The following is a 14,000-nucleotide window of genomic DNA, read 5'->3' on the forward strand; positions in this document are numbered from 1 at the left end:
ACGCAGGCGGGTGGCCCCTCCGAAACAGATGACCAAGGAGGGCCCATAGAGTGGAAAGGCTCTCAAACTCTGCTCTTGTCACCTTATGTTCCCCCTCCTCTCAAGTGCATCCTATCAACTGGCTAGAAGAGGTGAAAAAAAAAAAAAAAAAAAAAAGGACCATTCAGATTTTCCTTCTAGCAATGTGTGGCAGGAAAAGATAGGGTAGGAACATCTTGCATGGTTATTTTTCTTGGGAGCCCTTAACCACATTTTTGAAGGCAGAGGTGACTCGCCAGGCCAATCTTTTACATGGCGGATGCCATCCACTGCAGAGCAAGCCAAGATGGATGATCAGATTGTTCCAGACTTGACGTTGTTTGGCCTCACAGGTCAGCAGGAGGTACAGAGAACGTGGTGATTTTCCAGGGGTGGGAGGTAAGGGCGAAGGTCTGACCCCATGAGTCTGCATCTCCAGCTCAGCAGTGAGCTCAGAGAGTGGTTGACGTTACATGTCTCAATGTGTCTGAAGAAATCAACCAGGTCCCAAACAAAATAGCCCCGTGTCTCATGTTGAAAACATCAAATTACCTGGGAGTAGGGGATTTGTGGGTGGGCTATGGGACTAGGTGGGGAGGTCACTTCACATCGTGGGCTTCTTGGCAGGAGGAAGAGGGATTGTAACCAAGGACCTGAATCTAACCTGTGGTTTAGAGTTTTTGCCAAATGGCTCCCGTACCCCTGGGGAGTTCTGGATGTGGGAACAGTTAAACTCTTCTCCACTTCTCAGCCATACCACCGTCAGTCACCTCAGAATGTTTCATTACTTGGCATAAAGAATTGGTGAGGTGGCCCCCATTACCTCCTTCCTTGACGTCAGTGAGGGAGTTGTTCCCTGTGGCTGTCTCATGTGAAATATTTCAGCATTTGTACTTCAATTAAAACTCACAGGTATATATTATTAAATGGTAGTGACTCATTCCATGGCATCTCCTCAACTGAGTAAGTGCCAAAAAGTGCTTTGTGCCCAGTAATGACGGAGACTGCATTAAAACTAACATTTCTTGTCAAATAAACTATAATCAGGGCTCTGAAGAAAGTATCCCACATATCCAAGAATATCACTCTGTCCCGTGTCGGTGTTTCCTCAAGAAGAAATTTATGCTCAAGATTCTCTCTGCTTTGAAGGAAGAGGAAAAAGACACCTGACTAGAACCCTCTTTCCTTCTGTGAGCTTCATGAAGGCAGAGCCTGGCACATGGAATTTTTTCCAAAGTGGGACTGATCTCATTGAATTACACAACCCGTATTCAATACATCTCTGAGGAGAGAAGGGGAAATACGCCTTCACATATCACTCAGCGGGAAGAAAAGAGAGGAGCAAAAGTTCAGATTTTATAAAAAATTGTACTTTTCTCTTCACATTAATGTATTATTTTATATTTAATATGCTTGGAAGCATGGCCAAGGGAACAAACATCTCTGGTACTTTTTTCCTCCCTCCTGTTCAAAGGGCTATACTCCGATCTCACACAAAAACATTCCAAGCTGAGTGACCACAGGCCGCAACTTCCTTTCACTGCTGTCCATGTCCTCATCTGGAAAGCGGGCCTCAGGATCTGTACCCAGAACACCTCCCGAGTTCTAGTGCGTGAGCAAACTCTGGCTTACAAGCACCCAGAGCAGTAAGAGGGCAAAAATAAAAACTTTGTGAAACTGCAGGCTTTTCACCCAAGGGTCATCTGACAAGTGGAAGTCCCCCAAGTGGTTTAGCTGAAGAGGACTGGCCTTGAGGTCCTAGAAAGTGGGCCTTTAGGCCCGGGTGGTCCCCAGCACAGACAGTGCTGCTGAGTGAATGAGAAAAAGGCCCCCCTTCTGCACAGACCCACCTCCTCTCCAGGTCCAGAGGCTGGGGAACAAGCACCTTCTCCAGCCATCAAAAAGGCACCCCTTCCTCTAGTGGCCACACCCTGGGCCAGACATTCTCACATAAACTTGACTTGGTAACCCTGGCTCAGATCGGCTTCGGTCCTCCGATGACACTCCCTAACTCTCTGAACACAATTATGTCTGGTTGGATGGGGAGCTGATTGAAAAGTGCAGGGGGGGCACCTGGGTGGCTCAGTTAGTTAAAGCCTCTGCCTTCGACTCAGGTCATGATCCCGGGGTCCTAGGATGGCGCTCCGCATTGGGCTCTCTGCTCAGCAGGGAGTCTGTTTCCCTCTGTCTCTGTCTGTCTCTCTCTCTCTCTGCCTGCCTCTCTGCCTACTTGTGATCACTATCTGATAAATAAATAAAAATCTTAAAAAAAAAAAAAAAGTGCAGTGGCACCTGGGTGGCTCAGTGGGTTAAAGCCTCTGCCTTTGCTCAGGTCATGATCTCGGGGTCCAGGGATCAAGCCCCGTGTCAGGCTCTCTGCTCGGCAGGGAGCCTGTTTCCCCTCTCTCTCTGCCTGCTTGTGATCTCTCTCTCCTCTGTCAAATAAATAAATAAAGTCTTTTAAAAAAGTGGATACACGATGTTCCAGGTGTACAACACCACGGGCGGCCTGAAAAACAGGAATCACCGCCCTGGGCAGTCAGCCCATGGCACGAGAGGAGATCCATAACACAGCTCTGGAGGCCGGCCTCCACTTTCTGTAGGGCAGAATCCCCACCTTAGTGCTGGAGTCCCAGCCTCTCCTGGAGCTCCCACGGCACCCAGGAAGCGGGAACGACAAGGAGCCAAAGACTGTTTTCTTTGTTGATGCCTCGTTGCCAGAAAACAGAAATTAGATCTTGCCCAGATTCTCCTATCAGCAGATCTGTGTGCCAGCAAACACTTCTCCGTGAGACGGCAAACAGAGATCCGCCTTCCCAAAGCTCGGGGAGTTTTAGCCCTAAAATTGGGTTTAAAGTTTTCAAATCACATAGACGCAGGAGGAACCCCTTCCCAAATCTCAAAATGTTTGCTCAAGTAAATTTGGTGGTATTGGTGCCTATTTCTAAAATCAGCTTTGTTTGTGTTTTTCATTGGCTCAGTGTTGTATTTAAAGCAAGAGGCTGAAGGGCTTGGGAAATAATTATAAGCTGGTATGTCATTTTCAGAAAAGGAAACTGAAACCCAGAAAGGAAAAGACAGTAGCTCCAGGTCACACAGCAGGGCATACTGGACCCAGCTGGGATTATAACCTAATGTTCCTTCCCTTCTCCCAACTGAAGGTTGGGTGGAAAACAGATGGCACATAACCCACCATGACTCAATTTTTCAGTCTCAAAGGATGAATGTGCTTAACCATCGACCAAGGTCATAAAAGGCAACCAATAAATGTGATTTTCCAGTGAATGTTTACATCTGATGGTTTTCTAAAGAACCTGTACCAGTGCCCCTCCCAAAGTAATCTCTGCCACCGGTTAGTAGCCTTCCCAAGACTGGAACCACCCCAGTCACCCTGAATAATGTCTTTGCAGGGCTTCCTTAGCATTCTGGCCAGGGACCAGATGTTCTCTGGAGGAACACCTCTGTTAACCATTTCTGTGCCTTCAAAAGTTGTTTCCAGTTTCCTTGTGGCCCTGAAACACCAGCAAAACGAGTCATAGCCAGGTGTTGTCCCTGGGCTGTCCCCAAAGCCACAAAGCCATTACCTAAAGATACACCAAACATTTGGGAGAAGAAAACTAAATGCCAGGTGTTAGGATCAGCCTCCCTGTATTAAACAATCAGACACAAACATGAATCTGGGAACTGGAGAGCAGCCGAGACAAGGGACACCAAAATACATGCAGCTGAAGATGGGAATCAGTCTGAAATCCGCTTGTCTTACAAAATGTCCCTTCTCACCAATGGGCCCCACACTCAGGCAACATGTCAATGGTGTCCCCATTCAGGCGGGATTGAAGATTTTCTTCCAAAGGCACGAGGGTGAGGAGTCATTCTACTTCAACCCTCCGAACAACCTTTTCTAAAGACACAAGTCTTAGGGCAGTCCTTCCTAGAGCACTGTGGAGGAGGAATCGAAGCTTCCAGTGTAAGTCTGCTCTCCGGGGAAAATACCAGGGCCAGTGACTCCACCAGGGCCCTGGCGATGCTGGGCCTCTCCATCGCCTACAGCACTCTTCCAAGAGGATCAGGGACACGCGAGGCAGCGCAAACCCCGCTGGGTGCTCCTCAGACTCCAGCTTGTGGCCTCCATACTGGGAGAGGGTGTTGCTGAAGGGCACGGGGTCCGAAAGCCTTCTGAGTCCAGTCACACGCTAACCTTAGAACCGGAGCATGCAGGACAGGTGTCGTGTTGCCAAGAACAAACTTATTCTTTCTGCCAGAGCTTTTGGATCTGCAGCAAAGGACGTGCATGTGTGCGTGCGTCAGTGTGTGTGCAGAGGGCATGGGGACAGAAGACCCCATGAGAGATGGAGACGGACAGCCTGAGTGAGGCAAAGCGGGCATCCGCAGGTACAGCAGGGGGATCTGGTGACTCGGATTGACCTGTTAATTTATATCATGGCTCTGTACAAAAATAAAGGGGTTCTCATAAGATTAACAATTTAAATAAATATCTGATAGAACTTTTCTTTCCCTCGTTTTTATAGCTCATCCCTGGGGTTGATATTCAGTCCCTGCTTTCCTTGTTGTTCCTGATCCAGGATGGCGATCACTTCATCGGCCTGTATCCGCTCCTGCAAAACAGGTAACCAACACATTTCTGTTACAGGAACCATGGTCACTCCCAGCGGCAGGTGCTTCCCAAACATTTCCAGGCATCTTTGTGTGCAGAGATGGGAGCTAGGTCCGGTTCAGGACCCTCATCTCTGTTCCCGCAGTGGTGCCTTCTCCTGACTTCCTTTTGTCTTAAGCAGTAACTTTTCCAAGATTTCTCTCTTGCCCGGAAGTCTTATGTAGTCAACCGACTAGTACCCTTTCTACACTGTGGTTCCACAGGCATCTCTGACTCAGGGCTCCAATCCAGCGTTCCAGCTAGAGTCAGTGTTTTCTCCCCCACACACCTATGCCCATCCTGTTCACCAATTCTCTCTCTCAGTCAAGACCGCCTCTGCTCACCCCTTTGCCCTCCAAACCCAGCCATGGCTCCTTGGACCAGATAAATCACCATGTCCTGTTTGTTCTCCCTCCTGTTCCCACCCCCTTTACAGTGCCTGCTATGGCTGCCTGAGTTTAGGGCAGGATTTCTCGGCCTTGGCACTCCTGACATTTGGGGCCAGAGAATTCTTTGTTGTTGGGTGTGGTCCCAAACCTAGTAGAATGTTTAGCAACAGCCTTGACCTCTGCCCATTACCGGGACCTGGTAGCGCCGCCCTCCAAGTCTTGACAACCAAAAATGTCTCTAGCCCTTGCCGAATGCGCCCTAGGAGGCAAAATCAGTCCCACTAGAGAACAGCAGATTTGGGCTGTCACCACCCCTAAGCCCAACTGCTGCAGCTACCAGATCGTATCCCCATTTAACACCCAGCTCGCACATGCTTCTGAGGGGCCCCTAGCATTTCGGTCCCAACCACGCCTCGTTCATGCTTTCAACCCTTGTACGGGTTCCTGTTGTTTGAGGTTCCAGGCTTCCGGTATCGCGCATTCTTCAGAGTCTACAATGATAACTACTCTTTGAGAATTGATACCTTTAAAACAACCTACAACCAGCAGGGAAATCTGCCAGCTTTGCTGACTCCTTCATAGGCTTTCCTTGCTCAGGGATTCCATCTGAGAAGAGGTGCCCAACTCCGGACTCCCGAAGTTTGTTGTACATTCTAATTACCTGGGGAGCTTTTAAAGCTCTCCATGCCTACCTAGGTCACACTCTCTATCAATTTAGCCAGAATGTTTGCGGATGGAGACAGATGTCAGTAGTCTCTAAAACTGCCCTGCTGATCACAATGTGGAGCCTGGGAATCCCATACGCTCATTTTTCCAGTAGTTGATGAGGTTCTGGTCATTCTCCCCTGTGACCACTAGATGCCGCTACTGCCCCGATTCTGGAGAAGTTTCCGAACCCTCTGAATTGGGAAGGAACCAAGAGAATTTACTTTGTGTTAAGTTTATTCGATGGAAAATATCTTGGAAGAGAGTGTTGGGATACTGAGCAATGAAACGGACTCCATGTTTGCTGAACTGAACACTAGAGAGAGAAAAGAATGTGGTGATGTTCCAAGAGTTTGTCGTCTTCCCCATCTGCTCATTTGCCTAGATTCCCTGGTGCAGGAGCACAGTTGGGGGAGGGAGGGGCTGGTGTTTCCGAGTGGACAAGCACAAGGAAAGAAAGGAATCGCAGTTGAGGAAGACTGTTCAGTGCCTCTTGAAGTTCTCAGAACTGAGTGTTCTGCCTGCCACCAGCCCCTCCAGTCAGGACCAGGACACTTGTCCCTTTGGGCACCTGGCTCTCATCTCCCCAGCAGGGAGTGAGCCTCTACAAGTCAGTCTTCCTTGATGCTCCCTACAAAATGTGCACTGCTGTCTTAGATCTACTTCCTTGCGGACCTCTCCAAGCCTCTCATGGTCAGGGACAGTGTTTTGTCACCGTGGTACCCCCATGGCCTACTGAGCAGGGTTGCCCAAGCATAGAGATCTTCCATAAACATCTGTGAAGTACATAAAAGAATGCTTACAGAATGTGACCTAAAATCTGTGTGAGTTAGATCGCATGGCAAAATGCATGAGACACAGGAATGAATTTTAAACAGTTTCTGACTAAATTAGATCCAATTTAGGTATCCAAAGAGAAAATTGGATCGAATGCTGTTTTAAAGACTAGATTTTCATAACTCATCAGTACCGGGGCTGAAGGAGACGAAGACACCAGTTTAGCCCCTGCAGTGAAGTTTCAGTTTCAGTGTCAGTATCCCATGCCAAGCTGTTGCTGAGGCTTTGACTGGAGGGACAAGGAACTTGCTACTTCCAGGGCAGACAACTCCACCAAAGGGTAGCAACAATTTTTAAGTCATGTCTATGTTGAGCCGACATTTTCCTTCCACCCATTGGTCTTAACTCCTCCCTCTAAAGCCTCACAGAAAGAGACCATAAGCTCTGGTGGGGGGCATCCAGAAGGATGGGGTCCAGGTTAAGTGTCTACTTCCAGTATAATAAAAACTATATGTTAAATGCAATGTTTAAGTTAACAATAGTAAATAAAAACAAACTTTTCAGGTTGACTCACCATCTCCTCCTACATGTGTCTCATAAATTACTCAGTGCTCTTTTTATTTTTTATGTAAAGATTTTATTTATTTATTTATTTATTTGATAGAGAGGGAAAGAGTGAGCACAAGCAGGGGGAGTGGCAGGCAAAGGGAGAGGGAGAAGCAGGCTCCTCACAAAGCAAGGAGCCCAATGTGGGACTCGATCACAGGATCCTGGGATCATGATGGGAGCAGGAGGCAGACACTTAACCGACTGAGCCACCCAGGTACCCCTCAGTGCTCGTCTTAAAGATTTGTTGAGAAAATAGATAAGTCTTCCTGGTGTCCAGCAGAAAGTGGTTCTTCTCTCTTGATGCCACAGTTTGGTAATAAGCTCAATACTAACTAGGGACAGCCATCATTATTTCCTCAAACGTTTTCTTATTAGAACCATTAAGAATTACCTTCCTGGGGCACCTGAGTGGTTCAGTGGGTTAAAGCCTCTGCCTTTGGCCCAGGTCATGATCCTAGAGTCCTGGGATTGAGCCCCGCATCAGGCTCTCTGCTCAGCAGGGGGCCTGCTTCCTCCTTTCTCTGACTGCCAAATAAATAAATAAAATCTTAAAAAAAAAAAATTACCTTCCCAGCCCCTCTTCTTTCTCTCAGACTCACACTACAACAACAGCTGTGTAATTGCTTCATCATGAAAAATCTGTTCTTGCTTAGAAAACACAACCAGTGTTGGAAACCAGAAAGAAAGGACTCTATAATAGTTTGATTGATTTTATGATCTCTAAGATCCCTGAAGGGTTATGGAACAATTAATGGACTCTTCAAATAAATCAGTTCACAAAGCAGGTCTTTGGGACATCTACTTGGCTTTCGGGGGGTGGGGGTTAGACACTCACCAATTCTCTGTAAAGTGGATCCAAGGTAAACCACAGAGCCACAGCACACCTCTGGCCCTTGGTGACTGCCTTCACTCCATGCGGGTTCTCTCCTCCAGAAGAGAAGCTGACCATACGGCCACACTTTGGTTTGATAGAGGCCTGAGGAAGAAGGTGAAAATGAGACTCTCCTTTCCATATCAGGAGCATCTCTACAACACCTTTCTCCATCCTTCTGTGGGATTATTTGGGTCAAGTTTTGAATCAAAGAATAATGGAATCCTGGGGCTGGAGTAGACATGGGTTGGTTCAATTTCCTCACTCGTGAAACCAAGGTAAGCCCAGAATAAGGTGTGATTCAGACATTAAAGTGTTCAGGTAAAATGGCTGGCACAGTCCAGGGCACAGAGTCACTGTCCAACACAGGCAGCCCTATGGCCGACAAACTCCATGGAGACAAAGGCTCCTTTTTACTTTATTTTCCGGCCTTTAGCTCTAGCACAGAATCTGGCATATGGCAGCTGCCCATTTAATATCTGGGGAATGACAAAAACAAGTCAAGGAGTGCACAAGAGTGCTGGTAACTTTTATTACTGATCTAGGTAGTGGCTCCATGGGTGCACAATTTTCATGCCTCGGTTGTACGTGTCTGGTTTGTGAGCCTTTCATAACATGAAGATTTTTAAAAGTCAAGTCTAATGCCATATGATACTTTAGTTCCACTATAGTATTCCTGTCCTCTGGTCCTCAGTGAATTCACTGTCCTCCTTGGAGGGACCTATTCCATGGCCTCCAGACTCTGCAGTGATGAACACAGTCCTTCCAAGCTTGTGCTCAGATAAAACTGCTCAATAATGTTCAGGGGAAGAGGACAGAGAGAGAAGAAGAGTGAGGGCAGTGATGGTGTCTGATCAAATGAGCGGGTTCTCCAAACTGAGTGAACTGAACAACAGAATATAAGGGGCCTGGCATCTATATTTTAAGAAGTGTCTGATGTCATCCAAAATCTATAAAGAACTTATCAAACTCAAACCCAAAGAACAAAGAATCCAATCAAGAAATGGGCAGAAGACATGCATAGACATTTCTGCAAAGAAGACATCCAGATGGCCAACAGACACATAAAAAAGTGCTCCACATCACTCGGCATCAGGGAAATAAACCACAGTGAGATATCACCTCACAACCAGTCAGAATGGCTAAAATCAACAAGTCAGGAAATGACAGATGCTGGCGAGGATGCGGAGAAAGGGGAACCCTCCTACACTGTTGGTGGGAATTCAAGCTGGTGCAACCACTCTGGAAAACAGCATGGAGGTTCCTCAAAAAGTTGAAAATAGAGCTACCCTATGACCCAGCAACTACACTACTAGGTACTTACCCCAAAGATGCAAATGTAGTGATCTGAAGGGGCGTGTGCACCTGAATGTTTATAGTAGAAAAATGTCTGCAATAGCCAAACTATGGGAAGAGCCCAGATGTCCATCGAGAGAAGAATGGATAAAGAAGATGTGGTATATATATATACATACATATGTATGTATGTAAGTATATATACACACATATACACACATATACACAATGGAATATTAAGCAGCCATCAAAAAATGAAATCCTGCCATTTGCAATGACATGGATGGAACTAGAAGGTAGAGGGACAATTATCATATGATCTCACTGATTTGAGGATTTTGAGAAATAAGATAGAAAATCATAGGGGAAGGGAGGGAAAAATGAAACAAGATAAAACCGGAGAAGGAGACAAACCATAAGAGACACTTGGTCTCAGGAAACAAACTGAGGGTTGCTGGAGGGGAAGAAGCTGGAGGAATGGTGTGGCTGGGGGATGGACACTGGGGAAAGTATGTGCTATGGAGAGTGCTGTGAACTGTGTAAGACTGATGAATCACAAATCTGTATCTTTGAAGCAAATAATACATTATAAGTTACTTAAAAAAATTTTTTTTTTATTTGATAGACAGACAGTGATCACAAGTAGGCAAAGAGGCAGGCAGAGAGAGAGGAAGGGAAGCCGGCTCCCTGCTGAGCAGAGAGCCCGATGCGGGGCTAGATCCCAGGACCCTGGGATCATGACCTGAGCCTAAGGCAGAGGTTTTAACCCACTGAGCCACCTAGGTGCCCCTATAAGTTAATTTTTAAAAAGGCTAAAAAAAAAAAAAAAAAAAAAAAAAAAAGCATCGATGTCAGTAGAATTCAGTTTTCTGAGAAACACAGAAATAGTACTCATTCCATAGCAGAGCTTAGAAAAGTAGAATAAAAGAAAAAAAAAATCCTACCATTTGATGACATGGGCCCATTTTAAGGAGTTATTTTCTGCATTGACTTGGATTGGTACATGCCCATTAGAAGAACTTTTGGTTTCCTTCACCATAAAAGGGGATGGCTATCTGTTTTCACTGTTGGCTTCAAAGAGAAATATTTAGAAATTTCCTGAGGTCCTTGGATGCTACCTAACATAGGTACCCCTAGACTGTAAGATACACATGGGAGCTCCGAGGGAGGTGGAGAAGGCAAGAAGTCTGAAACCTGTGTGTGTGTGTGTGTGAGAGAGAGAGAGAGAGAGACGAGCAGAGAAAAGCAGTCAGCTTCCAGTTACTCTTCTATTCACAATAATTGAGAAATGATTTGTCTTTGCTGGAGAGAGTTGATTTGCTTATGCTGCTTTGTCAAGATGACTTTTCGGATGCAAATCTGAAGAGTTCGCCACTTACAGGTGCCTTTGGTATCAATCTGATTTCATTTCCCTGGAGAAGGAATATGTTTTACGTTTCCACGTAGAAACAACAGAATTAATGATACTGGAAACACATGAAGTAGGATAGGAAAGCCTTCCCATATACACAACTTTAAGATCTGGTTTCCGGTTTTCTGGGCGGCTCATTCCCGAGTGCTGGTCTGGGCCCTCTCTACCACATGTGGGCGCCATTGCTTCTATGTGACCATCAAGGGTCAACAGTAACATTTTACAGTATTAAAGATAGGATGTGGGGACAACTTGATGCCTTATCTCTGATGGAACAGGAGGAATTGAAAGAAGTTTTTACACAGAAGAACTTGGAAAAGTTTAGGAGAAGAGAACATCAGCTGCCTGATGCATTTGAAATTGATGCATTTGAAATTGATTAGAGGAAAAAAGTTCACAAAAGTCTCTGTGACTGAGCTTATCAAATGGAGAGCGTCACCTGTTATACATTAGCCACGGAAAGGAATAAACAAGCTTCATTTATGACATGACTTTTACAGGAAAATATGTCCTGAAGTTTAGATGATTGTAAACATACTTTTGGAACACAGTTTATATTGAACTTAATTTTTCATGATGCAAATAGAACTTATTAAATCTCACCTCTCCCAAATTTGCACAGAGGAAACCCAAATCCCCAAATACTTATGTTTCACAAATATGCCGGTATTGAAAATGATCTATGTATCTTCCAAGTATGATAAAGGAACATTTCTTTGCTTTCCATCTAACTGATGGTTTAAAGTCAGAGAAGCCTTTGTGCTGTATTTGTCTTGAATGAATGTAAATCTTTAGCCACCATTCAGTGAATTGTGTAATTCCCAGATTTTTCCAAAGTAAAGAACTTAGAAGACTATTTTCCTTGTGTAGCTTTAAGTTGGGCCATTTCTCTGCTTCATTTGTCCCTTGTGTCAAAGAAAGGAAAGCTGAAAAGTAAAGCTAATCATTTCTCTTTGTCATTAGGACTGATTACCTAAGAATTTTTATTATTTACAAAATGGCCTAAAAACTCCACCATATGAATTAATCTGAAATAGAGCTAAATTGGGAAAAATGAATCTTTCAACTTGGAGCTTTTCAATCAAAACACTGTTTAAATCAATTTTTCTTTTACTTTTTTAGGGGTGATGGGGGTGAGATTCAGTACGTTTTAAAATACTTACACCTTTCTCTTAAAAGTATAGATATGTAGAAGACCAGGATTATATGCTTTCATATCTTTAAACAGCAGAATTACAGTTAACTTGCATTCAACAATTAATGAATTATTTGTTCTCACATGGTATTCCAGGCATCACTTGCTTTCAAACATTGGGCATTTCCAAATATGGCCACTAGATGGTGTAGAAGCAAAGAAATCTTTCAACCTGTGATTTTTTTTTTTTTTTTCCTTCTTTCCAACTGTGTGAGCTGCAAGCATTTTAAAATCTGTTATAGTGTGGGAAGAGCTCAGAAATCAAACGCTTTCCCTAAAGAGCCTTTTTTTAAATGGTAATTTTGTGTTGAGATTAGAAGCAACCCAGATCATCAATCCTGCTTTAATTTTCCAGATCATGAAGCATTAAAATAACGGTTGATACTTAAGCTTTCACAACAAACCAAGAGGCATCATAACTTTTTAGATACACATTATTGCAAGAAATGGTATGAAATATTTTTCTTAATTATTCCAATGTTTCTGGACAATTTTAACCAGAATCTCCACAGAGTTCTCTTTCAAAGTCAGTAGTACAGAATTTTTTATATCATCTGCTTATATCCCAGTGGTATGCTATGAATGATGGATGCGTATTTCACTATTAAGAAAAGGACACAAAATAGGAGAGGGAAAACATAATATTCAGTTTTGCTGTGAATATAGTATGTACAGGGGCACCTGGGTGGCTCAGTGGGTTAAAGCCTCTGCCTTCGGCTCAGGTCATGATCTCAGGTCCTAGGATCGAGCCCCACATCGGGCTCATGATCTCAGGTCCTAGGATCGAGCCCCACATCGGGTGCTCTGCTCAGCAGGGAGCCTGCTTCCTCCTCTCTTTCTGCCTGCCTCTCTGCCTACTTGCAATCTCTGTCAAATAAATAAATAAAATCTGAAAAAAAAGAAGAAAAAAGAAAATAGTATGTATAACCCCAAATACTTGAAGTTTATCAGATACATGCTTCAATTATTTAGATTTTGTATGGAGGAAAGATGTATCTCATAATCCATTTACATTTCAATTATATCCTCAATTGGAAAACGTGTTTTTCCCACCCTGTTATATGCTCTTTCGCTTAAAGTCTAAAGGATGCTGGCTATATGGTCTATAACTCAGTAGACTGTTTTTCCAAAGACATTGGTTTGCCTAGTTGAAATTAACTGTTGATTTTTACTAATGGAGTTGTGTTTAGAATCTCATCTTTAGTGTGTGTGTGTGTGTGTGTAATGTATATAAATCAATTTTCAGGTACAGGTTTACTTACAGTCACAAGCATATATATATATATATATATATATATATATACACAGTAATTTCCATAACTAGTGGTCTAGAGTGCAATGCTCAATCCAAGCATGGAGAACACCAGACTGTTGGAAAGCTATCCCATTGAATCCATTTGTCTAGTCCTAGGCATGGGTAACTTAGAAATAGGTGTTCTTGTGTTTCCGTCAGACTACCTGACAAAGAATGAGAAGACCCAAGTTCTGATTTCAAGTCTAACACTAACTGGCCATGTAATCATAAGCAAATCCTTCATATACCTATTCTTTAAATTACCCGTCTGTAAAATGGACTGGAAGATTTCACTGATTAATCCATCTCTAACACTTTATGATGTATACATTTGCTGGCCAACTGTACACCTCTTGAATTCTTGAATTCTCAAGCTTGGATATTTGAAATCCAACAGTCTGGATCCTCAGAAAAATAGCAAGATTGATATGAAGAAATGCAACAAAAATTTGCCTGTATAGTTTTACTTACCGTCACAGTTTTGGCATCCATCTCAGTGAAAATGAATTCTCCTCCTTCAAAGTCATCATTCATATACAGGAGAGCACTATAAGAAAAAAGAGAAAACCATTTGTACGATTATGTGCTCACAACAACTTCATCAGAACATACTGGAGATGACTGACCAGCCTGATTGGTCAAGATTCCTTTGAACTGGACATTGAAATAACCGACCCTCCCAACCCTAAAGAGTAAGACCGGATATGGTTCAGGTCATACCCCTGAATATTTACTTGTTTTACTTATGCTAACATTTAAATTATATTTCAAATTTCATTTC

The 14,000-nt window shown here is 43.9% G+C and overlaps 1 protein-coding gene across 1 annotated transcript in view; it reads right to left on the bottom strand.

The window, feature by feature from the left end:
• Positions 1-3,649: 3,649 nt before the first annotated feature.
• Positions 3,650-14,000, bottom strand: part of P3H2 (prolyl 3-hydroxylase 2) — a 152,118-nt gene continuing 141,767 nt past the window's right edge. Inside the window, exons 13-15 of the mRNA XM_044251997.1 lie at positions 13,691-13,766; positions 7,988-8,128; positions 3,650-4,634 (exon numbers count right to left, since the gene is read on the bottom strand). Of these exons, the coding sequence (XP_044107932.1) occupies positions 4,542-4,634; positions 7,988-8,128; positions 13,691-13,766 (310 nt within the window). The 3' untranslated portion in view covers positions 3,650-4,541. The remainder of the gene's footprint in view (positions 4,635-7,987; positions 8,129-13,690; positions 13,767-14,000) is intronic.

Source organism: Neovison vison, chromosome 6 (genome assembly GCF_020171115.1).
Source record: "Neovison vison isolate M4711 chromosome 6, ASM_NN_V1, whole genome shotgun sequence".
Taxonomy (NCBI): Eukaryota; Metazoa; Chordata; class Mammalia; order Carnivora; family Mustelidae; genus Neogale; species Neogale vison.